Here is a 26,622-nt window from a genome sequence, read left to right on the forward strand (position 1 = left end):
TGAGGTTCACCATACTTTTACACAGAATTTTGACATTTTCACTAGAAAATTATTTATGCTAATTTATGCAAAATTTGTTCAGAAATCACAGAAAATGCCTCTTCTTTATTTGTTGACCGATTTTGATTTTTTTTCTTCCATCTGGTAGAACTTCATAAGGTTCACCAAGCTTCTACACAGAATTTTGAAATTCTCAATAGAAAATCATTTATGTTAATTTATGCGAAATTTATTCATAAATCACAGAAAATGCCTCTTCTTTATTTGTTGACAGATTTTGATTTTTTTTCTTCCATCTGGTAGAGCTGCATGAGGTTCACCAAACTTGTACACAAAATTTTGAAATTTTGTCTGAAAAATTATGCTAATTTATGCAAAATTAATTCATAAATCACAAAAAATGTTTTTTCTTCTTCATTTGTTGATCAATTTCAATTTTGTTTGATTTATATGATAGCTCGAGGTGGTGATACAAAATTTCAACACAGAATTTTGAAATTCATTAAATATGCTAATTTATTCATATATTTTCAAAACTCACAAAAATTACTTATTTATTTGTTGATTGATTTTGATTATTTTTGTTCCATCTGAGAGCTACATGAGGTTCACCAAGGTTCTACACAGAGTTAAAAAATTTTGACTAGAAAGTTATTTATGCTAATTTATATGAAATTTATTCATCACAAAAAATGCTTCATGTCATTTCTTCATAAATTTCGATTCTATATCCTGAATTTATGTCACCAATATAATTCACTACAGTGTCAACTGGGCTGAGATTAAAATTGTGTTAAATTTCGTTGCGAGATGCCGGATGAGCTCCACATCATTGATGTGCTAGTTAGTATAAATTTGTACTCCTTCAGGCTAAACATCTGTGTCAGAACTTCACTATCAAAAAGCAATAGAACTATGTTTTAGTACCAAAAAGTACACAATGATTTCACTTCTTGAACAATAGGGATTAGGTAGAAGCACTCGGAGCCTTTCAGAAGCTCAAGAAAGTGTAGCAAGCACCAGCAAAGTAGCCCTCCGCCCTCAAGACGGTCGAACATTTGCAAACACGGCCATAGCGCATCTCCCTTTCCTTCCCCCATCAGTAAACACTGACACACGCTGCTTGAAAGGCCTGACATGGCGCTCTAATACCATAACAGCTGGTGGATGTGTACACTCACAGAATGGCTACTGGCCCTTGAGCAAATAATTAGGGGCAAATTCGGGAGGACTTAAATCACGATTCGTTGGTTGTTAGCTGTGAGATGACAGATGATGGAAGGTTACACTTCCCTCTATCATTTCAGTATTTGATGACCATGTTCATACTCTTGTATACAAGCCCATATATATAATTCCTGTATACTACATGTATAGTGAGGAAACTTGAAATAAAGTACTGCAAGTTATTTTTTTATAGATTGCTTGTCATGTTTTCCACTTTCATTGATTGTGCATATTCTCGGTAATGTCAGATAGAGATTAAATGCACTTTTTATTTTCTCTCTAAATCATTCAAATTGGTCTACAATGTATGTACTGTATTTTGACAATTTTTCATGGGACCCCAATCCCCATATACATGTAGCATACATGTACATGTAGGCCTACCATAGAAGAGGCTGGTATTAAATAAAATATGAAATGTGTTGCACCGTACATGTATGTAGCTTGTGCAGTGAGAGTACACTACTGTTGAGAAAAGTATCTTGAATACTGTGAAAACATTTTATCAATTTATCCGGTTTATTCATCTAATTTTATATTTGCAGACCTTAGTTGAAATGGTAATATAGAGAAAGAGCGAGTCAGAGAGAGAGAGAGAGTCAGAGAATGAGAGGGGCAAACCTATACCTGTGAGGGAGAGAATGGGGTCGAAGGGGGGGGGGGTGGGAAGAAAAGGCAGAACATTTTGAAAGATGAAGATAATGTGTGCCTTCAGGGAAAGAATTAAAAGGCATTCAATGATAGTACATATATATCAGGGCCCTGTTGCATAAAAATTACCATTACATTGTATGGTAACTTTGCCATGCAATGGTAACTTGCATGGAATCCTTGATTCTAATTGGCTGTTACCATGGTAGTTACCATTGGATAGCAAAGTTACCATAATAGTAACTTTAATGCAACAGGACCCAGAGGGATGCATGTGGGAAAGGGAAGAAGACAACGAGTGAAGTGATGGAGAGAGAGAGAAAGAGGTGGGCTTGGTGAGGGGGGGGGGGGTGTTCAAGCAGATGGGATGGGGAGATCTCAGTTTTCTTCCAACTTGAGATGAAGTGATGTTGACTCACCCCACACACACACACGCTCCAATGGGCATATCTTGACGTGTGTCAACATATGTGCATGATTTGTTTATGGTTATGGTCTATACACATGTAACAGCAGGCCATCATCATCTCTCTTGATTGATTCTCTTTTGAGATAAAGACAAAGTATTGGAGTTGGCCCCCTTGATGTGATTCCTTGCCCTGTCAGTCATCAAGCAAAGTCTCCTCAACTTTCGTACTGTTGAGGGGTGAGGAGGTTTTTAGACAAAATGAAATACATACATGTAGGCCTTTGATATCATTTGAATTTCTGTGAGTATATTACTGATGTGTCATTTTTCTCTTCGTTCTATTTTTTTTTTTTTTTTTTTTTTCAGATATCTCTTAGCCCTCCGTTTCTACTACATGGAAATACATGTTCTTCATATCTCATTTCTTCTTCCCATACATGTACATCACTATTGTCTGTGTATAGCATCCAATTTCTATTCTATTTCTGAATAGATCTCTCTTTATTTTCTATTTCTGACAAGAAAGTTTCTTTCTTTGCTGATTTCTTTTGCCCATTAAAAAAAATTCTTAAAGAATTTCCTTCTCTTTGGCCCAAATTGAAACATCTACATACATGTAAATGTCATCAGCTATAAAGAGTACAGTAGATTGATGCTTTTGGTCTAGATACCATTATAGATGGACAATCAAATCAACCTGTACAACCAGCCTCAACAAAATGAAAGTCAGTTTAGGTCTGTAATCATGAATGTGCATTTACATGTACATGTAGTTCCTTGGAATAATGAGCAACATACATGTACATACTGCCTCTAGGAAAACTCCTTTTCTCTGATAGGGTGGAACATGCTAACCATCCAATGTAAAATCATGCAATGCTGTTGTGATATTGTCAAGAAATATTGAACTTCAATTATTCACTGAAACTGCCTTCAAGATAAAGTGAGTGGATGCAGTACAGTCCTTAACGAGAATCAAATCTAGACAAGAAAAGCTAGGCCCTAATGGTCGCCAACGGCAGTTATAGAACTGCTCTCCTGTTACATGTCTGTCTAACTGCTATTGTATAAGTATCGAATAGTGCCACCAGATTTCTGGCAGGCGACCATGCTGGTAGATGGTTCCGAATGGACCCCTGTTCACATGTTAAAGATAATCTTAGGAAGAAAACAGTGACTGAACTTGGAAGGGTTGTAGTGCCATTTTGATCATGGGGGTATTTTTTTGTGAAAACTATTCTGTTAATTACAACTTTATAGGTTTTTCCTGACAGCATTTCAAGACATTATGACAAAGTATAAAGCAAACCCAAATTGTGAATACTTACAAGTTGGTAAAGTAATAAGAAACATATCTGTAATGTTGATATGCAATACAACAGTTCTGATAGATCTGCTAAACTGCAGTACTGTATACATTCCAAGGGCTTTTTAACACAAATTTCAACAAACAATCACACATTTCAATTTGTATATTTTAGTGAACAAAATAATGAAATAAATCGTAAAATTAAAATCAAACTCTACTACGAAAGCCTTGTGCCATCTTTTGAAATAAGACACCAATGATTTCAAGTTTTATTGAACCAGGGATGGGGAAAAGTTGAATTTAAAGAAAAAAAAACATTTGTTGTACGGTACTTTCTACATTGTTAAAGTATTGATATTCTAGGGGATTAAAACCTTGTGTTTTCGGGGCTATTAATGGATATGAACAGACCACCAGATTGGAAGCTGGTTGTGCCACAGGTCCGGGGGTGGGTGTCCATATGGATAGGGTGATGTTGACGCCCGTCAGGGGGGAAACAGGGTGGAGGAAGGAAAGCGTGTCTCTCTTAAATTAAAAACTATTTTCATTGTCATGGATGATCAGAAGCCCAGCTAATTTTAAATTTGGTTTCCAGCTTTTGAGGGTAAAAATTGATCATTACTGTTCTCGGCTAGTTTTGCTGAAAAAATACCATTGTATTGAACCCAATGGTACTTTACCTGTGGCTGTTTTAGTTTTTAGGCTATTTCATGTTTTTTTTGTTTTGTTCTTTGCTAGTTTGTTAAATGGGCAGTTTTTTAAATGAAATAGATTCAATGTTTTATTATATATCTCAGGATGGCAACCAAATGGACGAAGTCTCAAAGATTTTAACTGAAATCCCCAGTTTTGTGCGATATGAAAAACAGAAAAAATGTTACCAAATTAAGAATTTCAGGGAATAGAGGGAGACAAAAACATAATGCCCAAAATACAATATAAATACTAATACTACTATTATTGAAACAAAAAGGTCATTTAGTACAAAATATATGATTGTGTTTTGTGCAGGCAAGCCAGAATCTGCTGACCGGACTAATTACAAATTGATAAAGTACTTCTAGAGATGTTTCATTGCACTCTAAGACTCTAAAAAGATTAGAATCATTTATAGAATATCTTAAAATTGCATCATTCATATTTTGGGATGGAAACACAATTTTTAAGTTCTAGGTGCTGTAAGGAACTGGATGATATATTGGCTGCATATCAGACGAATACACCCGTAAGGCTCCTACTATACAGGCCTCAAATTATTGACAAGTGTAGATCAAATTTTTACAGGCTAAAGAGGTTCCAATCAGTCTTCTACAAAAGGAACGGAAAAGAGGGGAAAGAGAAACAAATATGGCACCCAGCAATTGAATGAAAATACCAAATTAGTCAATTTGCTATCCTTCCATTTTGAATGCCGGGAGCCACGATTCCTTTTAGCCTATTGTTGGGGTGAATGGAGTAGGAACGTTGACATACGGTGTGGTAGTTTGGGGAATTGAGTTAGAAGTGGGTTCAAAGTAAACAGTTTGCTGGGTTGCCCCTGGTTGGCTGATCATGATCGATGCTTATTTCATATTTTGGAACACATTTCCTCCTAATCATTCATCTAATTTTCATTATGTTTTTTGTGTGTGTATTTTGGGAGGGGCAGAAATTTCCTTTGGACCTCTTTTTTTGTCCTTCTGTTTTTTCCTTTAGCAGCTCTTCTTTTTTTGTTTAGAATTAGTGTGTTAAAAACTCATTCTTGGCAAATGAAAATGTTACACTGTATATGTTTGATTTACATAAATGTTTAATAGGACTTTTATTTCCTTTAATTTGGCTGTCAGAAGCATGACTTTTTACCTCTACTTCTTTTTATATGTATGATCATCATCCTTTGCATCTAGATACAAATATATTTCTCTTCACACATAAAGATTATCAAAATTTAAAAGTTTATCCCATTTTGTTCTTTAGCATCACGACATCCTTCGCGAATCAATCAGCATATTCATTTCATGATCAATGTTTTTTCTTTGCTTGTCTTTTTCCAGGGAGATGCTTTGTGCAAGGATTGTTTTTACGCTGCCTTTGAGATTGAGATTCATCACACTATTACAACAGGGAAGCTATTCACCAGAGGGGAAAGAGTAGCTGTCGGAGCATCGGGAGGCAAAGGTAGTAGCTCTTGATGGATCATTCTGCTTTTCACTATTCAATCTTTCTTTGTGCCATTTTCTTTTTTTATTCCATTTTTCATCAAAGATCAAATTTAACCTGGCTGGTTGATTATGCTCTTTGCATCACAAGTTTTCTCAAACTGCATCTTTATCTCAAAAGGTTTCAGTATGTCTGATGCCATCATTATATATTTGTGTTTTCATTGTATCATATCTTTTATCATTTTTTTAAATGCCTATGATAATTGCAGGAAATGGTTTTGTTTGGTTTCTTTTTAATAGTTCATTGGTTTCTAGGCTTTTGTGACATTCTATCAATACACAATAACACATGATTTATTTTGACTGTAATTTCAAGTATGCTCACAAAGTACAGTAGATATTAATCATTCAATGTATTTTGTATTTGTAATTAGATTCCACAGTATTAGCTTACGTGTTGAAGCTACTCAATGAAAGATATGACTATGGTCTTGATCTGGTTCTTCTCTCTGTTGATGAAGGAATTACAGGATACAGAGATGACTCACTGGAGGTAATAGAATCTTAACCTTTCTGGTAAATGGAAGAGTCCAAAGTTACATTATGCTATGTTGTGGTTGGCATAAACCACGTCCTGAATGGGGAGGGTTGAAAGAATTGTTCAGCTATGTTGAATTCAATACACTTCTTAGGATCTTCTTACCCATGGTTTGAATGAAAGTGACCAAAGTTGTGCTTTGTAGTAGCTGGCCTGTACTGCTTCATGAATCTTTATTTTATTGATAAATGTATATTCTGAAATTTCATATTTTTTAAAACCTGGTTAAAATTATACCTCGGTCACAATTTTGCTCTACAGCGGCCGTACGGTGAGTCGAAAACAGCAGTTTTATTCATTTTCAAACCACCTATGTATAGCTGGTACAACAAAATTTAAAAACGGCTGTTTTCGACTTGCCGTACGGCCGCCGTAGAGTAAATGTGACCGAGGTATAATTGCTTTACCTGAGGGCCATGTATGTACATGTATATAGGTCTAACATAGAAATAAATTGATTAGTTTACATTAACAATATTTTATTCAACAAACTCCTTTATCTTTGTCATTAAAAATTGTTTATTTTCTGATACCATGCCATATTTTTAAGAGACAACACATTTGTTTCCCAAAGAATAAACATTCTCTATAGGACCATGTAGAGCAACTAAAAGCCAATATTTTATTATGATATGTACATATAAATTCCCTTATTACTCTTTCTCTATAACTTTTTTCTCTCTTTATTCAGATATACATGTATATTCAATTTCCTGCCTACAGATTTGGTTGTGATTTCTATGTGATATCAATTTCATTTTGTTCCTTCATCATTCATTATTTCTTCAGACAGTAAAAAGGAACCAACAGCAGTATGATTTACCCTTGAAGATTGTCTCGTATGAGGTGAGAGGATGGGGATATCAACAAAATATAAACAGATCTACTGATAATCTTCAATCAGATCAGTTGATGAAGTTATATTTCTTTTTAATTTTGTAATTCCTTAAGCCTAATTAGGCTGTGCTTTATGAGCTATGCTGTTCACGAGAGGATGGTGGGAGGGGGGGGGGCAAGATCCCATCCCTCTTGGATATCTTGGCCACTGATCATGCTATCACACTGAATATCTGTATGCACATCACCTGCGATGTCGTCTACCCAATTCTATAATTAAATATTACAAATGATTCATTAGGTAATGGATTACTCTAATTTATGTACAAGTCACACTTTTATCAATATGTCACTAAACAAAGCTAAAAATATTTTTTATGAATACTCCGACTTTTTGATGATTTACATTAACAATCATGTGCAGTTTTTATTTCATTATTTGTCATATTTCCACTGTAGTCCCATCCCACTGATTTGTTATATCTCTATTACAGGAATTATATGGCTGGACAATGGATGCAATTGTAAAGCAGATTGGTCTAAAAAACAATTGTGAGTTTGTCTGAATAAATTACTGTTATTATTTTTTACCATTGTTGCCTCTTAGAAATTTACCAACCATAGAAAAAATGTCCTCAAATATTTATATTTTTCAGTTTCATATTTAATCAATAACTTATGTCTCTTTTCTGAAAATTTTAGTATAAAAATACTTTTTAATTTAAAGTTTGGCAGGTGTGTATCTTGTAAGATTAATATGTTTTCCTGAATTGTTTCTATTCAGGTACATTCTGTGGTGTGTTTAGACGGCAGGCGTTAGACCGAGGTGCAATGCTTGTAAATGCAGACAAGATCGTCACAGGACACAATGCTGATGACATTGCTGAAACAGTTCTTATGAACAGTAAGTTAATCCATGTAGAGAAACGCCAGTTTGGACAGCTAAACGCCTTTCATAGACAGTGTTATAGCTACAGTGGACAGCAGTGGTCATTCCCAACCGGCACAGAAGAATTTTGACCACCACTCATCATGGAAAACACTGCTTCCGTCCACCACTAGTTTCAAATGAAATGTGTTTCAAAACTTACTCCTTGCAAAGAGGAATTGCACTTCCCTTCATTTCCATCTTTAGTCTTGTTTTATTTGCATAATTTACATTACACATTCTTATATTCGATAAATATTAGTTTAATTTCAAAGATTTGCCAATATCAGATTGTTATTACATTGATGTAATAACTAACACTAACTCGTCCTGAAAACTTTGTAATGCTGTGAAATAGCGACCACCACTAAAATGGGCCTAACTAGAACTCTGTTCATAGATTATGATAAAATTGCTAGTAAGCTCAACACAATTGATTCAGAGCCAACAAGCAATTTGTCTAAATAGTTCTGTAGACCTTTATTCAGTGACTATAAATTGATTGTATCCAACCGAGCCCTTATATTTATGGGGGAATGAGTATGAAGGTATGAAGCATGATATAAGAAACTGTAATTATTGGAGCACCATGTTCATCCTATGATTTTTTGTTTCAGTCCTCAGAGGTGACATTGCAAGGCTGAGGAGATGTACAGATATTATAACAGTAAGTATGATACATTGCACTGTTCAATTATATAATCCTTTTCAATATTCTTTAAAAAGTTCATTGGGCTGTCTGTGAGTGCACGCTTGAAAAAAATCATATATTGGTTCCTTGGTCAATTTCATGGGATATTGTATTATGTAAAAATTGTAATATATCAATTTGCCTTGATTAGGTCAATAGTAGTGTAGTATTCAAGCCGAACCTGGCTGCAGAAAGAAATTCGCAAAAAAAAAACATCACACATGGTCAGATTTTTTTAGCCTCAAAGAAAATACAAATGTTTTGTTAAAATTGTAATTTTGAATAGATTTTGCTTAAACTTCAAAATAAGGGCATATATCTGTAAGATGCTCATGGCCAAGTGTTGGTGAGTTTGCCAAGTATTGGCAAGTTTGAGGAAAATAATAGATATACATGTCTGAGATGTTATGGGTAATCTGTGCTTTAAGTTTGTTACTTTGCGCCAAATCTCCTGTATTCCTGATGAATCTGTTTTTTTTTTAAATCCCCATACAGGGTGGAGAAGGAGCGTTGCCACGATGTAAACCATTCAAATACACCTATGAGAAGGAGATTGTGATGTATGCATACTTCAAGAAGCTGGATTATTTCTCTACAGAGTGTATCTACTCTCCCAATGCTTATCGAGGCTATGCTAGGGCGTACCTCAAAGACCTTGAGAAGATCAGGTCCACATCCATCATTGGTGAGTTCTCTTTGTCTGGTCTGGGTAAAATGGTGCCTAGAACAAGAGCTGGAATCATGCCACTTCCAATACTTTATTTACTTTGGAATGGATATCTGGCCCCTTCAAACTCTTTGCCCTTGACTGATTGATTTTTAAGTTGTTCATCAAATTAATCATTGTGGTTTTTGTTATTTTAGAAAATGCTTAACCATTGTTACAACGAAAATCTGAAAATCCATATTTTATTGTTCGAAATAAAATCCGAGGCTGGTGAGCGTTCGATTTCCCGGTTGTGAATCAGATGCTCTACCAGCTGAGCCAACACATTGGTTCGTTTGCACCCTATTGATATTTATATATGATGCTCATGAACCCCCCCCCCCCTACTATCAAATGTAGTTTTTGTATTTATCCTGACAGGCAGAGATAGTGTTTTTCTACTCCCTACCTGGGATGTAGATGTGATTCATATCATGTTTCTTAACTGTTAATTGCTATCCATGGACTTTTCACTTATCCCAATTTGCTATTTACATAACCCTGGTACAGAGAAGATGCTCATATTAGAACATCAATTACTATTCCTTTCAATGATTAATTCATTTTGTTCTAGACTCTCTTATTTAAAAAAAAATGCAAGACTGACGATGTTTCACATATTGCATTCCATAGTCATTGAAACATTTCCCCCTTGGAACAAAATTGTGAAATGTATCTTATATTATTCCGATAAATGTTATACATGAGAAGTGTTGAATTTTTAATAAAATATTCATCAACCTTGTTTGTTCTATTTCATCTGATCATGGCTTCGTATCATGAAAGGTACTATCAACAATACCAGGAAGTCCATTCTCAACCATGTTAAAAATGACATCATTTAATTCTCTTTGTGATACATCTAGATATCATTCATTCTGGAGAGAGTCTATCAATAAAAAAGGATGTTAAAATGCCTACTCAAGGAACCTGCTCAAGATGTGCTTACATCTCCAGCCAACCTGTTTGTAAGGCTTGTACACTCTTAGAAGGACTCAATAAAGGCCTGCCAAAGTAAGTACTTCTGGAAATACTAAGTATATTCATCTCATGTCGATCAACTAGACTAGAGTTCTACTTATATGTACAGTTTATGTTAGTATACAATATTACAAATAATGGATATTTATGAGTGCAGTGGATCATTTTATTTTTCACTGAATGAAGTATTATGTAGATAGCACAAATGAAAAATATATTCACTATTTGTTTTATATGACTCCTAAAAAAGATCATTGTCATTTGACAAATATGAATTTGAATGTAAAATTGCACGCAGCTGAGTTGATTTCTGCATACATACATGTTTATACAGGAATACATGTTGAGGTTTTACTTGTAATGTCAGTGGTCTGGGCGATCGTGCAGTGGAAAATTTATATGAATCCAAAATTGCATTAGGAATGGATGAAAAATTGCAGGAATGATGTTGTCATTGTAGAAGGGACTGAATGTTTGATATTAATCAACCAATCAAATGACAATCACATGACTAGCATCTATCAAGGTATCCTGTAAAGAAAATTGTATTTTTCTTTCTTTTTGATGATGCTAATTGGATTCGTACTGCCCTTAGTACACAAGTTCTCTTGCCATTCAGTTTTGTAAATTCATATATTTGATACAAGATAAAAGTGACTATGTTGCCAGATAGTTTTTGCAATCTCTCTTTCTTTCTGCCTATCTTTTCATCTCTCTCTTTAGGCTTGGAATTGGTAAACCACACAAGGCGAGACAGAGAGTAAGTTTGAATTAATTTATATACAACACGTGTATTTTCCTGTAATTAATTTGTGTCTAATAATTTGTTTGCTGCTTGATTTTATATTCTTTTTGTTATTTGGTGAACCTGGACCTTTCCAGATTATTTTACACATCCCTTCTTAGCAAACCTATGGATGGTGACACATTTGCTTTTTCAACGATTGTTCTGGGCTTTATTTCATCTAAGATGTAGGGTTAGAGCTAGGGTTGCAATAGCATTTTATGTTAGGTTAAGGATTAGGTTTAGGGTAGGGTATGCTGTTAAATCAGGGAATGAAGCTAGTCATTTGATTAGTGTATTGAATTTATAGCAGAGCAATTGTTTTGCTGGAGTAAATATGATGGAACCCTATGGCCCGTATTCTGAAGTTGGGTTTAACTTAAACTCGGGTTTAAAGTTGTGGTTTAAGTATGGATGGCCAATTGTTCACTAATGGTAGAGATATCATATTTCAGCTCATTTGGCTCTTAAATCATTCATAATTGTCTAGGAAGTATAAGTAGATGATTGTCTTCACCATCAATGAATCAGGAAAGAGCACAGTAAACATAATAAATATACAACTTAATACAAATTTTGACACTTTTGGCTTCCCATAATTTTAGCACAGAGTTAGACCATGGTCTAAGTTAAACCCGACTTCAGAATACGGGCCTATGGAAACATAAGTTCTAATCTATGTCCCAATCTCTCACTCTGAATTATTTCTTATTCTCTTTATAAATAGTTGGATGCTGTTGATCACAAGGCATCAGGAGACTCATCAAAGCCCTCATCATGCCATCTACCAGTATCTTCATCGGTAGCAACATCATCATCGTTGTCATTATCATCAACATCATCATCGTTGTCATTATCATCAAATACTGCTGAAGTGAAGCAGGTCGTCGACTTTTGACAGGCTCAGGTTTTAATCATCATAAAAAAATATATATTTTTAAAATGTATTGGGATTGAGTGGCTGCATACATTGGTTTAGACCAAATACGAATCATTTGTGGTGCCTTTAAAAGAAATGTATCCTCCTGTTTCCAGTGAGGGCCCTTTATTGGATTAAGTTAAACTGGACTTTTATTCAAACTATGAAATAGATAATAATGTCGCTAGTACTTAGCAGGAATATTTCTTTTACATGCTTATAAATATTTCTCTAGCTATGATTTCTGCCACTATCCGAAGAAAAGTTAAATAACAATTGATATAAAAATGAATAATAATAATACCAACATGCTTATATAGCGCATATCACTGCCAAATGCGTCCCTATGCGCTTAATTGGATATATTACCCTGGCTTTAGCCCCGCAGCCTTATTTTTCTGGTAGGAAAAATTGTGAATGTATAATATCCTCTTTGACAATAATTATCGTACAAAACTTTATATTCTATGTTTTTTAATTTGCAACTTGCCATTTGTTGAGCTGAATAGTATTCGGAGTTCAATGTTGATTACGCCACTACCAAAGGCGAGACAAAAAAGCAAGCAGTACAGAGAGAACTTGAAACAACTTTTGATACATGAATTTCACATGTCAAAGCAAAAGAAAGAGAATAGTTGGGGGAAAAAAATTGGAAAAAAGAATAAGAATATAATCTGTAGCATCCATTTTTATGGACTCTCATGAAATGATAAATAGAAAAAAGTTGAGAATTTATTCTCCATTAAAACCTATTGCAAGATGTGTCATTGAAAGTTTGTTTGATAGCAAAAGAAGAATTGTAAAGTATCTTTCTCTTTTGGATGGGTGCCAATTTTTTTGTATAATTCTCTTGGAATAATAAAGAGAAAAAGTTGTTATGTTTATTCTCCATCAATCCCTACCGTTGTAGTAAATGGTGTTTTATTTTGTCTGATGACAAAAGAAATAAGTGTGTCCCATCAGATGGGTGCTATTTATTCTTCAATATGCCTCTGAATTAATATCTTCTTATCCTTAACAAGCTGAGGGTAAGGTGAGTTATCATCTGGGTATTGTGCAGACCATTCCTTCAATAGAATTTCAAAGTTTTCTCGGTCCAACTTAGAGTACCTACAGTCAAAAGGAATGTCATACTGCAAGATCCATGGACGAGGATTTTTCACCAGATTTCCCGTTGTGGGGGTTTATATATCAGTGGTATAGATGTTTTAGTAGGTAAAATTTAAAATGTCCGCTTTATGGTCAAGTATTGTAGTTGTTACGAACACTATCTTTATATCAATTCACATTGTAGTGTTGGTGCCATGAACTGCCATCCCTTCAAAAAACCAAAAAATCTTGCAATATCTTTATTTACAAAGTTTCTTGCAATTTTCTTGCGTGCACTGTCGTGACTTTGTTGAGTTTGGGTAAGAGGGTAATTCATTTTTTGTAACCACCCATCGTAAAACAAATTGACAATGGAGTTAGTGTGACATCCCTTCTATTCAATCGAACTGTCTTTAAGAGGTGAACGAAAGGTTCACTATTATAGGTTGAAAAACTTGCATATTTTAATCCTAAATTTTCTCCTATCCCTACCTGGAATCTTGCAAACTCCCGTGGAGCTTTGCCGTGGAGCTTTGCCGTGAAGCATTGGATTAATTCTCTTATGAAATTTGAGCTGGTATTTAGTATCTCCTCTGGACTATAATTCTAGAAGGGTTTCAGAATAGCTCAGTGTCTCGTCGAACATTTTACCATGAAAGCACAGCCGATAGTAGTTTGGATCTTCATTGCTGTGAAGAATAAAACTGTTGGCTGTAAGTTTGTCTCTTAAGAAGGAAAATATTCCATGACCAAGGTCCTTCACAGCTATAACTCTTGTCAAAGAGGTATACGAGCCAAATCAGTTCTGGCAGTAACTGCAGAATATGATTACACCCGTTGGGAAACATCCTAACTGCTACTAGTTGGACTCGTTCCCCGATGACATCCCTGAACACATAATGCATAATGGTACTCCTGTCAGCAGTTGTTTCTCTAACGGTTGAATCGGCGTCAGATGGAATGGCTTGCTATAAAGTCACGTTATCAATCTTTCGCCTGAACTCTTGACCGGCAGGAAAAGAAGTGACACTTATGTGATCAACTTCAGCTGCGTCAGTCTCCATGGAGTCAGACTTGGCTTTGTCTTCAAGCATACATTGCAGTTTCTCACGACAAGACTTCGCCTCTTAAAAGGCGATCTGCTTGCGTTTGAATTCAGCTCATACTCCTTTGTCCCCAATATGCTTGTCAGCATAATCGAGGCCTTGAGATTCAACTTCTTTTGGATCGGCCCCTACGGCCTTCCGAAGTTGAGATAACTCTTTGCGCTATAGCTTCTGATAGTCTTCTTGGGTTAGAGTGTAACTAACTCACACCCGAAAGGGAGATAGCAGCCGTAAGGCACTCTCTAACCCCTGACAACCGTTCTCTTTTACTACGGGATCTCTTGACCGGACGGTCAGGGCCCTCAGTTGAAGAGGAACCATTCTAGGTTGAAGCACGTATTTTAATCCGAAATTTTCTCCTAACCCCACATGGAATCTTGCATTCTCCTGTGGAGCTTTGCCATTAATCATTGGATTAATTCTCTTATGAAATTTGGGCTGGTAATTAGTGCCCCCTGTGGGCGATAATTCTTGAAAAAGGTATTCAGAACAGCTCGGCATGTCCTTGAACATTTAACAGTTAAAACACGGCCGATAGTAGTTTGGATCTTCATTGTTGTGAAGAATAAAATTGATGGCTGTGAGTTTGTCTCTAAAGGAGAAAAATATTCCATAACCAATTCTTGACATGTATATTGTCCGAGAGGCAATCCTTCCTTCTGCAGTTGTTAAGTATGGAGAAAGAAAAATAGGGGTATCAATATTGTTACCAATACAACGGCGTTCCCCTTAATAGTCACAGTTACCAAACTCCGGATCATCAATAATCATCATCAGGCTTGGTCCACAATAAAGCACACATTTACTAGGTGTTTAGTAGCATATGTACAATTATCTACATTTGATATACATGTTCGGATCCATTCCATTGTCTGTCTCCTAGTCTGCAGATGTATTGAATAATACGTACTAGTCAGAGATATAAAGCAATTTATGTCAATATGACTCACCTATCTTTTCTTTGTTCTCCATAATTCTCTTTACTATGGAGATCCTCATCCCGTGTTTGTACTCTTCCACATTCCTCCTAACCTGCTGAATTGTCTTGTTCATTCTTGTAAAAGTAAACTATCTCAGGATAAAAGAATGGAGGCCGACTTCCTTTCAGTTTGTTGTATAGTGTTGACCTTGGTATCCTACATTGAGCTAATGCCTGCCACTGGGACAGTTCACCCAGACAAACCCTGTTCAGGGAACCCTCCAGTGATGCCTCTGAAGCCGCGCGAGCCTAAAAATCAACAAGTAAAATACCACTTACCTGTTTTCAGGTCCGCTCTGGCTGTATTCCAGTCAAGAGAGACTTTCAGTAATATCCAGATGTGTCTTGTCCAATGTCAAAATCTTAAGTGCCGGGCGGATATGGTGTAAAAAAAGTAATTTGAAATGGTACTGCAAGGTGTACGAATCATCAAGATCGTGGAAAGAGCTCGTCCTCAGACTGGGAGAGTTTTATGAGAATTTGGAACTCGCAAAGTTTAGTTTCAACTGTGATCGCCTAAAAAAGGCAATAAGAGCCGAATATTCTTTCATGGCTATCATAGTCCAGGCACAAAAGCAATTCCCCAGCTTCTTTAGTTCAAACACACAAAAGAAGGGCCTTCGGGTTGCTGTTAACGGCAAATGCTGTAAAGCTGCAGCCAAGGCATCCCAACCTCGACCTCAATCAAACATTCAATCTTATCCTATTTCGAATAGCTTTATTTTAACACTTTTAAGAAATGTATTTATTTACATATGTTTTATGTATATATCTGCATTTTGGTTTATATTGAAAATAACACTGATTAACCTAAATAAATAGACTTTTCTATTCATGTAGTAAGTAAAATAATTTTTTCCTTTGCAGCTACGCTGACATGCGCTCAAGCTCCATCGGCTCCTCATACATCCCAAGCAATAATCTAAACACCTCAAAATCATATGACTGAGACTTACATGTATGTAGCACGGGAACATTTTGGGTAGGGGAGGATCTTATACTTGACAATACAAAACAGTGCAGCGGAAGGATTTGATACAAAGAATCCCCACCCTGTCCGTCTACAGAGACTATAAATTAGATAAATACTTATGTTCTAATTATTTTGATATGTAATAATCACATATCACAGAATCAAACACCATCAATCAACAACATTCACACTATGTTATTAACTAATGTAATTAATAAAACCTCAATAAAATAACTAACATACACATTATATAAAGGATATGTTCCTTTAATTCTAAACTAACAAATTAACATTATGTACATGATGTTTATAGTGATAAAAAGATGATGTAACTCTTGGTTACATACATGTAGTTATTCAGAAGACACAATGATACCTAAAACTTATTAAACTGAACATAACTTTAAAACAGTTGTCAAACAACTACTGATATCAAGACTAACATAATTTGTTTAAGACATTGAGGGTCTCGGTGCAGAAATAAAATGTTTCACGGTCAGACAACTGGTGACCTGAAAATCATGAAAAGGAGAAGTTACATGAGAGTAACTTTATGGGGGATGTTTCCTCTCCATCTTGAAAGTTATGAATGAGTTAAATAATCAAAATATGATTAAATATTTCTAATATTAAACATCAAATATCACACTTTATCTCAACTAGGATAAGTAAATCATAAGAAATTCAAACATTAAATAAGATGTAGATTATAGAAATACAGAAGCAAGGTACTGTGATTGGCGCCATCTTCTCCGCCCATAAGAATCTTCTTTTCCAAATAAACCTGGACGCAAGTTTTGGCTCCTTTTCATGAGCAAGAGATGATTTGGCGTGAGCGGCTCTTGATCATGAGCATCCATGCTAAGTTGGGTTAGTGGCCGAGCGTTCAATATGGCTTCCACTTCCGCCATGACTGTGGGGAGAACTTCGTCGGACACAACTTGTTCAAGTATCTTGCAAGTCGATCTGATCATTCGCTCCCAGACGCCTCCCATGTGGCTAGCTGTCGGTGGATTGAATGATCACTCGATCCCTTTCTGATGGAGGATGTTTTCTACTTCTCGAGTGTTGTGACATGGTGATTACTGGGTAGAATTATGGGGTGCCTTGCTTCAAAGTCAACGGCGGCGTTGCTAATACGTCCTCCGACTCGTAGAATACCATCCTTCACTACTGGATTGAGTTTGTTGATCGATTTCCGTTGATCTCTGTTGTGGAATTCTTGTTCCTGGACAAGTCTGATGATTTCTAGCTCTGCACACTGCAGTTCATCTAGCGTCAGGTTCTTCTTAGAATCATGTGCGACTGGTCCCTTGGTCTTCGCTCGAAGAAGGGTGGGTTGGCTTGTTACAATATTATACATCCAATTCATGAGATCAAAATAATGAAGGTATAGATACTTGCGCCAAGTCTGTCATTTCTCGCAATGTGTGTGGGGTACAAGCCACTCTTATGTTTCGTCCTCATACGACATCTTGTATCGTTCGCTGTGATTTGATTTTAGACATAGACAAGATGTCTTTACCCCATTTCTCTTCTCAACAAGAGCATTTGCTACAGCTCTGATGGTCCCAGACACTGAAGCTATGCTCACTCCATGCATTGAATCAATAGGCATGAGAAGTCCACCAGTCCCAAAGAAGGACCGTTAGAGATGAAGACCTGCAGGGAGTCATGCAGGGAGAAATGCTCTCTTCACCATCTCTTGTTATTTTCTTACATTGCTCATGTCATATATTGTTGATTTGATTTTTTCTTGTAGGCCACTATCATGATTTTAATTGTGTTTTAATAGTGTAATTGACTACAACTGAATACTTTCATCCGAGGGGTCCACGATTCACAAGCAGAGCTTCACAGTGGACCTATAAAATACAAACTGAATCATAAAAATTAGTTTCTCACTAATGCTTTATTCTTGCACAGTGCCTCCTTCGTTAATCTCCCTTTTCTTTGAATCCAGATAAGGATCAATTTTCGCAAGACTCCGAGGCATGTTTGGTGCATATAATCCACAGGAAATCTGTTTACCATATCAATTGGTAGTTAGTAGATGGGCTATCCACTATGTGGTGCTTTGAATCTTGTTCATTTATGGTACATTACTTGACTCTTTTACTTGTCCAATTGAGTACACTTGTCACATCTGTGGTGTCCAGAATATAACTTTATACCCTTCACCATGGCTTTTGCAATCTTGAGCTTGGATAAATCTGTTATATGACCCATGCCACAAAGATTTTTTTTTATGGTTTGTGATGTCATGTGTTAATACCCCTGGAAACATCCAATGTGATAGATGATATGTGATTGCACACTGTTATTCATTTGGGAGGCTTTAGTTCTAGCTCTAGTTTAAAAAAAAAATTAAAAATACACTGACCAAAAATTATCTACATGTAGATCTAGGCCTAGATCTAGCCCCAGTCCGCGAGCCGAGCCAGCCCGTGGCCTAACAAAGGCCACGGGCAGGGTCAATTACTGAATTAGGTACCAATTAACAATCATCATCAAGCATTCATACCATATACAACTTGGTTCAGAGTCGAGACAAATGTTCATGAAAACCGAAAACAATAGTTACCAAAACTTTGTCATCTTGCTGGTTGCTGCCACCGGCGAGGACCGTCATGCCCTTGACTCAGGAGAATTCGATGCTCCGGTTCCGGCTGAAAGCCCTCCTCCCATTCTTCTTGGGTCCACAACACACGACTTCTATGGCTTGAATTTTCTGTGCGCGGCGGCATGTAATGAACCCTTGGGTGGACTAGACCTGGTATTAATCATATAATTAGTAATAGTCAACAAGTGCAAGTTTGATTACCTCCCGACTGTTGCCTGCAGCCCGAAGAAGGTGAGGCATGCAATCTAGCTCCTCGACCTCTCCCTGGCCTGGCTCTGCCGCTTGAACTTGAAGATGAACCTCGTCTCAGTCCAAATAACTGCGTGAACTCCCGCCGCAGGCCGGCTTCTCCAGGGAGCTCCACTGGTTGCTGTAACAGCTGCGGTGAAGGTCTAGTAGTAACATGATTAACGTTGGGGCTGATGCCTGCTGCCTGCCGGATGCCTGCCGGGGCCGCCCTCGCAGAGGCTGATGGTGCCGGTTGCCAGTCGGCCAGGGCATTACTGAGATTCGTAATGCCCTCCATCAGCCTCTGAAAGACCTGAGATCGATCGTTCCCTTGCCCGGCCATGTCGACAACTCGCGCAGTACTGGTATACAATAAACACAGACTACTGAAGAAGTCGAGGTCTCCGGACAAGTCCCGTGGTACTGCTCTGGAAGTGGTTTTAAACTTTTGCTATTTTTTGTATTATTAGTTTAGTTCAGCGGGCCGGGCGAAACCACGTGGGGAAAACTGGCCAGCTTGTTCGACAGCGCCCCATACGGCCGAACAAAAAGAGGAACGTATTTTTTCAATTGAGTGAAATGAATTTTGCAACAAGAGTGAAATGTAATACGAAACGAGAGAGGAATGGATTTTCACGTGCAGTAAGGCACGCCATGTGCTGTATGTGTTATCCAACGAATGCGAAATGATTTGTTTTCTCTCACAATTAAAATGTAACGGGTGAAATGATTCTTTGTCGAAAAGAAATTTATTTTTTTGAAAAAAGTGAAACTTTTTTTTTTCTAACTGAAACATTTCATTTGAAAAGTGAAAAGAAGTATTTTCTTCTTTTTTTTTTGAAAAGTGAAATATATATTTTTAAAAAGTGAAACATATTTTTTTGGAAAAGTGAAATACATTTTTTGAAAAGTGAAACATATTTTTTTTGAAAAGTGAAATGTATTTTTTTTTTAAAGTGAAATATATTTTTTTTGAAAAGTGAAATGTATTTTTTTTTTAAGTGAAATATATTTTTTTTTAAAGTGAAATATATTTTTCAAAAAGTGAAATATATTTTTAAAAAAGTGAAATATATTTTTTTTGAAAAGTGAAATATATATATTTTCAAAGTGAAACATATTTTTATGAAAAGTGAAATATATTTTTTTTGAAAAGTGAAATATATTTTTTTTGAAAAGTGAAATGTATTTTTTTGGGGGAAAGGGAAATATATTTTTTTTTTTGTAAAGTGAAACATATTTTTTTTAAGTGAAATATATTTTTTTGATAAAGTGGAATATATTTTTAAAAGTGAAATATAAATTTCTTTGAGTGAAATGGTTAAGTGGAAGAGAAACATATATTTAATAAGTGAAATATATATTTAATTGTTTCCCTATGGGCGTGCCATAGCCGGCTTCTCCGGGGAGCTCTGCTGGTTGCTGCGGTGAAGGTATGGGGCTGATGCCTGCTGCCTGCCGGGGCCGCCCTCGCAGACGCTGATGGTGCCGTTTGCCAGTCGGCCAGGGCATTACTGAGATTAGTAATGCCCTCCATCAGCCTCTGATAGACCTGAGATTGATTTGCTTGCCCTGCCATGTCGACAACTCTGGTCGCGCAGTATACTATAAACACAAACTAGAAGTCGAGGTCTCCGTGGTACAAGTTCCGTGGTACTGGTAGTGGTTTTAAAACTTTTCCTATTTTTGTATTAGTCCAGACAAAGTTTAACGTTAGTTCAGCGGCGCGGGCGAAACCGTTAACCATGCACGCACGTGGGGAAAACTGGCCAGCTTGTTCGACAGCGCCGCGTACGGCCGAGAAAAAAGAGGAACGTATTTTTTGCAATTGAGTGAAATGAATATTGCAACAAGAGTGAAATGAAATACGAAGCGAGAGAGGAATGGATTTTCACGTGCAGTAAGGCACGCCATGTATATGTTATCCAACGAATGCGAAAGGATTTGTTTTCTCTCACAATTAAAGTGTAAGAGGTGAAATTATTCTTTGTCGAAAAGAAAAGGATATTTTTGAAAAGTGAAATATATACTTTTTAAAAAGTGAAACATATTTTTTTGAAAAGTGAAATATATTTTTTTGAAAAGTGAAATATATTTTTCATAAAAAGTGAAACATATTTTTTTGAAAAGTGAAATATATTTTTGGGGAAAGTGAAATATATTTTTTTGGAAAAGTGAAATATATATTTTTTTTAAAGTGAAACATATTTTTGGAACAGTGAAATATATTTTTTTGAAAAGTGAAATATATTTTTTTGAAAAGTGAAATATATTTTTCATAAAAAGTGAAACATATTTTTTGGAAAAGTGAAATATATTTTGGGGGAAAGTGAAATATATTTTTTTGGAAAACTGAAATATATATTTTTTTTAAAGTGAAACATATTTTTGGAACAGTGAAATATATTTTTTTGAAAAGTGAAATATATTTTTTTTTTGAAAAGTGAAATATATTTTTTGGGAAAAGTGAAATATATTTTTTTGAAAAGTGAAATATATATTTTTTTTAAGTAAAACATATTATTTTTTAAAATGAAACATATTCTTTTAAAGTGAAATATATTTTTTTGATAAAGTGGAATATATTTTTAAAAGTGAAATATAATATTCTTTGAGTGAAATGGTTTGGTAGAGGAGAAACATATATTTTATAAGTGAAACATATATTTAATTGATTCCCTATGGGCGTGCCATAGACCTATGTTAATTTTTGCATATTTCGAATATTCAGGTTCTAAAGTATCTATGTGCAAAGTTTGGTGAAAATGACATGGATTTCATTTTAACTGTGGAACGTCCTTAATCAAAAATATATATTTCACTTTTCAAAAAAAATATCTTTCACTTTTCAAAAAAATATATTTCACTTTTCCAAAAAAATAGATTTCACTTTTCAAAAAAAAAAATTTCACTTTTTCAAAAAAAAATATATTTCACTTTAAAAAAAAAAAAAATCATTTTACTTTTCAAATGAAATAAGTTTCATTTTTGAAAAAAATATGTTTAACTTTTTCAAAAAAAATATATTTCTTTTCGACAAAGAATCATTTCACTTGTTACATTTTAATTTCACTAGAATTGGTCGAAAATAGATGAAGTCATTAAACTGCAGGTTTTTTTACCCAATTTTTGCCAAAATATTCTATTAACATGGCAGCACAATTCCCGAGACATGCAAAAAATGTATCTTGCACATCTTCACCCCAACACCAATATGTGTGCCAAGTTTCATGAGATTTGGTTAGAAACTGAGGAAGTAGTTGGTGTGCAAGATTTGCAATGAACCAACCGCCCGCCCCGTAAGCTGATTCTACATGTATATACCCTCTTCAAACTTTGTTGGCCAGGGTATAATAACAATTTTCATCCTGTTTGATGTCTCACATTTCGTAATGTACAGCAGTCAGAATCCAAGAATGAAACCATTTACGCAAAACATACCTAGGTTTCAAATGCTGTCTCGATGATGCCCTCCAACTCGGGCTCTGTCAAATGCCTGTTCAGTTGCACTAAACAACAGGCCCTCCCATTGTTCAGTGCCTGTAACTTGCTTGGGCTCGTCTCTGCCCCGTAGTCAAGAAGGACAACGTCCTTGTAGAAAACTCCTGCAAAAAAGGAGAAAAACATTTTTCAGAAAGGAAATTACCTTTCATGCCTCAATTCGAATTGTAGATTCTTCACTGAACTTCAGTTTATATGGACGATAGAATTCCGCCATGACTGTGGGGAGAACTTCGTCATTCACAACTTGTTCAAGTATCTTGCGAGTCAATCTGATCATTCGCTCCCAGACGCCTCCCATGTGGCTAGCTGTCGGTGGATTGAATGATCACTCGATCCCTTTCTGATGGAGGATGTTTTCTACTTCTCGAGTGTTGTGACATGGTGATTACTGGGTAGAATTATGGGGTGCTTTGCTTCAAAGTCAACGGCGGCGTTGCTAATACGTTTTCCGACTCGTAGAATACCATCCTTCACTACTGGATTGAGTTTGTCGATCGATTTCCGTTGATCTCTGTTGTGGAATTCTTGTTCCTGGACAAGTCTGATGTTTTCTAGCTCTGCACACTGCAGTTCATCTAGCGTCAGGTTCTTCTTAGAATCATGTGCAACTGGTCCCTTGGTCTTCGCTCGAAGAAGGGTGGGTTAGCTTGTTACAATATTATACATCCAATTCATGAGATCAAAATAATGAAGGTATAGATACTTGCGCCAAGTCTTTCATTTCTCGCAATGTGTGTGGGGTACAAGCCACTCTTATGTTTCGTCCTCATACGACATCTTGTATCGTTCGCTGTGATTTGATTTTAGACGTAGACAAGATGTCACCTCATTTCTCTTCTCAACAAGAGCATTTGCTACAGCTCTGATGGTCCCAGACACTGATGCTATGCTCACTCCATGCATTGAATCAATAGGCGTGAGTAGTCCACCAGTCCCAAAGAAGGAGAGGGCTATGAAGACCTGCAGGGAGTCATGCAGGGAGAAAGGCTCTCTTCACCATCTCTTGTTATTTTCTTACATTGCTCATGTCATATATTGTTGATTTGATTTTTTCTTGTAGGCCACTATCATGATTTTAATTGTGTTTTAATAGTGTAATTGACTACAACTGAATACTTTCATCCGAGGGGTCCACGATTCACAAGCAGAGCTTCACAGTGGACCTATAAAATAAAAATTGAAACATGAAAATTAGTTTCTCACTAATGCTTTCTTCTTGCACAGTGCCTCCTTCGTTAATCTCCCTTTTCTTTGAATTCAGATAAGGATCAATTTTCGCAAGACTCCGAGGCATGTTTGGTGCATATAATCCACAGGAAATCTGTTTACCATATCAATTGGTAGTTAGTAGATGGGCTATCCACTATGTGGTGCTTTGAATCTTGTTCATTTATGGTACATTACTTGACTCTTTTACTTGTCCAATTGAGTACACTTGTCACATCTGTGGTGTCCAGAATATAACTTTATACCCTTCACCATGGCTTTTGCAATCTTGAGCTTGGATAAATCTGTTATATGACCCATGCCACAAAGATTTTTTTTTATGGTTTGTGATGTCATGTGTTAATACCCCTGGAAACATCCAATGTGATAGATGATATGTGATTGCACACTGTTATTCATTTGGGAGGCTTTAGTTCTAGCTCTAGTTTAAAAAAAAAATTAAAAATACACTGACCAAAAATTATCTACATGTAGATCTAGGCCTAGATCTAGCCCCAGTCCGCGAGCCGAGCCAGCCCGTGGCCTAACAAAGGCCACGGGCAGGGTCAATTACTGAATTAGGTACCAATTAACAATCATCATCAAGCATTCATACCATATACAACTTGGTTCAGAGTCGAGACAAATGTTCATGAAAACCGAAAACAATAGTTACCAAAACTTTGTCATCTTGCTGGTTGCTGCCACCGGCGAGGACCGTCATGCCCTTGACTCAGGAGAATTCGATGCTCCGGTTCCGGCTGAAAGCCCTCCTCCCATTCTTCTTGGGTCCACAACACACGACTTCTATGGCTTGAATTTTCTGTGCGCGGCGGCATGTAATGAACCCTTGGGTGGACTAGACCTAGTATTAATCATATAATTAGTAATAGTCAACAAGTGCAAGTTTGATTACCTCCCGACTGTTGCCTGCAGCCCGAAGAAGGTGATGCATGCAATCTAGCTCCTCGACCTCTCCCTGGCCTGGCTCTGCCGCTTGAACTTGAAGATGAACCTCGTCTCAGTCCAAATAACTGCGTGAACTCCCGCCGCAGGCCGGCTTCTCCAGGGAGCTCCACTGGTTGCTGTAACAGCTGCGGTGAAGGTCTAGTAGTAACATGATTAACGCTGGGGCTGATGCCTGCTGCCTGCCGGATGCCTGCCGAGGCCGCCCTCGCAGAGGCTGATGGTGCCGGTTGCCAGTCGGCCAGGGCATTACTGAGATTCGTAATGCCCTCCATCAGCCTCTGAAAGACCTGAGATCGATCGTTCCCTTGCCCGGCCATGTCGACAACTCTCGCAGTACCGGTATATAATAAACACAGACTACTGAAGAAGTTGAGGTCTCCGGACAAGTCCCGTGGTACTGCTCTGGAAGTGGTTTTAAACTTTTGCTATTTTTTGTATTATTAGTTTAGTTCAGCGGGCCGGGCGAAACCACGTGGGCAAAACTGGCCAGCTTGTTCGACAGCGCCCCGTACGGCCGAACAAAAAGAGGAACGTATTTTTTCAATTGAGTGAAATGAATTTTGCAACAAGAGTGAAATGTAATACGAAGCGAGAGAGGAATGGATTTTCACGTGCAGTAAGGCACGCCATGTGCCGTATGTGTTATCCAACGAATGCGAAATGATTTGTTTTCTCTCACAATTAAAATGTAACGGGTGAAATGATTCTTTGTCGAAAAGAAATATTTTTTTTTGAAAAAAGTGAAAAATATTTTTTTCAAACTGAAACATTTCATTTGAAAAGTGAAAAGAAGTATTTTCTTCTTTTTTTGAAAAGTGAAATATATATTTTTAAAAAGTGAAACATATTTTTTTGGAAAAGTGAAATACATTTTTTGGAAAAGTGAAATACATTTTTTTGAAAAGTGAAATATATTTTTTTTTTTTGAAAAGTGAAATATATTATTTGAAAAGTGAAATATTTTTTTTTTTGAAAAGTGAAACATATTTTTTTTGAAAAGTGAAATGTATTTTTTTTTTAAAGTGAAATATATTTTTTTTGAAAAGTGAAATGTATTTTTTTTTTAAGTAAAATATATTTTTTTTAAAGTGAAATATATTTTTCAAAAAGTGAAATATATTTTTTAAAAAGTGAAATATATTTTTTTTGAAAAGTGAAATATATATATTTTCAAAGTGAAACATATTTTTATGAAAAGTGAAATATATTTTTTTTGAAAAGTGAAATATATTTTTTTTGAAAAGTGAAATGTATTTTTTTTGGGGAAAGGGAAATACATTTTTTTTTTTGAAAAGTAAAACATTTTTTTTTTTAAAGTGAAACATTTTTTTTAAAGTGAAATATATTTTTTTGATAAAGTGGAATATATTTTAAAAAGTGAAATATAAATTTCTTTGAGTGAAATGGTTAAGTGGAAGAGAAACATGTATTTAATAAGTGAAATATATATTTAATTGTTTCCCTATGGGCGTGCCATAGGTGTGCCATAATATGGTACGCCTATAGGGAATCAATTCAATATATATTTCACTTAAAAAAATATGTTTCTCTTCCACTAAACCATTTCACTCAAAGATATTTACATTTCACTTTTAAAAATATATTTCACTTTATCAAAAATATATATTTCACTTTTCAAAAAAAAAATATATTTCACTTTTCAAAAAAAAAAAGATCTTTCACTTTTCAAAAAAATATATTTCACTTGTTACATTTAAATTTCACTAGAATTGGTCGAAAATAGATGAAGTCTTTAAACTGTAG

General features: G+C 35.9%; 1 protein-coding gene across 1 annotated transcript; it reads left to right on the top strand.

The window, feature by feature from the left end:
* Positions 1-810: 810 nt before the first annotated feature.
* LOC129259711 (cytoplasmic tRNA 2-thiolation protein 1-like) lies at positions 811-18,536 on the top strand. Its single transcript, XM_064098889.1, has 11 exons — positions 811-843; positions 5,630-5,753; positions 6,172-6,290; positions 7,125-7,181; positions 7,667-7,724; positions 7,957-8,076; positions 8,718-8,767; positions 9,287-9,476; positions 10,364-10,511; positions 11,202-11,238; positions 11,990-18,536. The coding sequence occupies exons 1-11, from the start codon at positions 811-813 to the stop codon at positions 12,158-12,160; spliced, it is 1,107 nt and encodes a 368-aa protein (XP_063954959.1). The 3' UTR covers positions 12,161-18,536.
* Positions 18,537-26,622: the final 8,086 nt, after the last annotated feature.

The sequence above is a fragment of the Lytechinus pictus genome, chromosome 4 (genome assembly GCF_037042905.1).
Source record: "Lytechinus pictus isolate F3 Inbred chromosome 4, Lp3.0, whole genome shotgun sequence".
NCBI classification, from domain to species: domain Eukaryota; kingdom Metazoa; phylum Echinodermata; class Echinoidea; order Temnopleuroida; family Toxopneustidae; genus Lytechinus; species Lytechinus pictus.

Bases quoted from the DNA above. Each gene is read 5' to 3' on its own strand.
- LOC129259711 (XM_064098889.1), top strand. From the start codon at position 811: ATGCCGGATGAGCTCCACATCATTGATGTGCTA. The intron at 7,725-7,956 runs GTGAGTTTGTCT...GTTTCTATTCAG, and splicing joins GATTGGTCTAAAAAACAATT to GTACATTCTGTGGTGTGTTT. The intron at 9,477-10,363 runs GTGAGTTCTCTT...TGATACATCTAG, and splicing joins CAGGTCCACATCCATCATTG to ATATCATTCATTCTGGAGAG.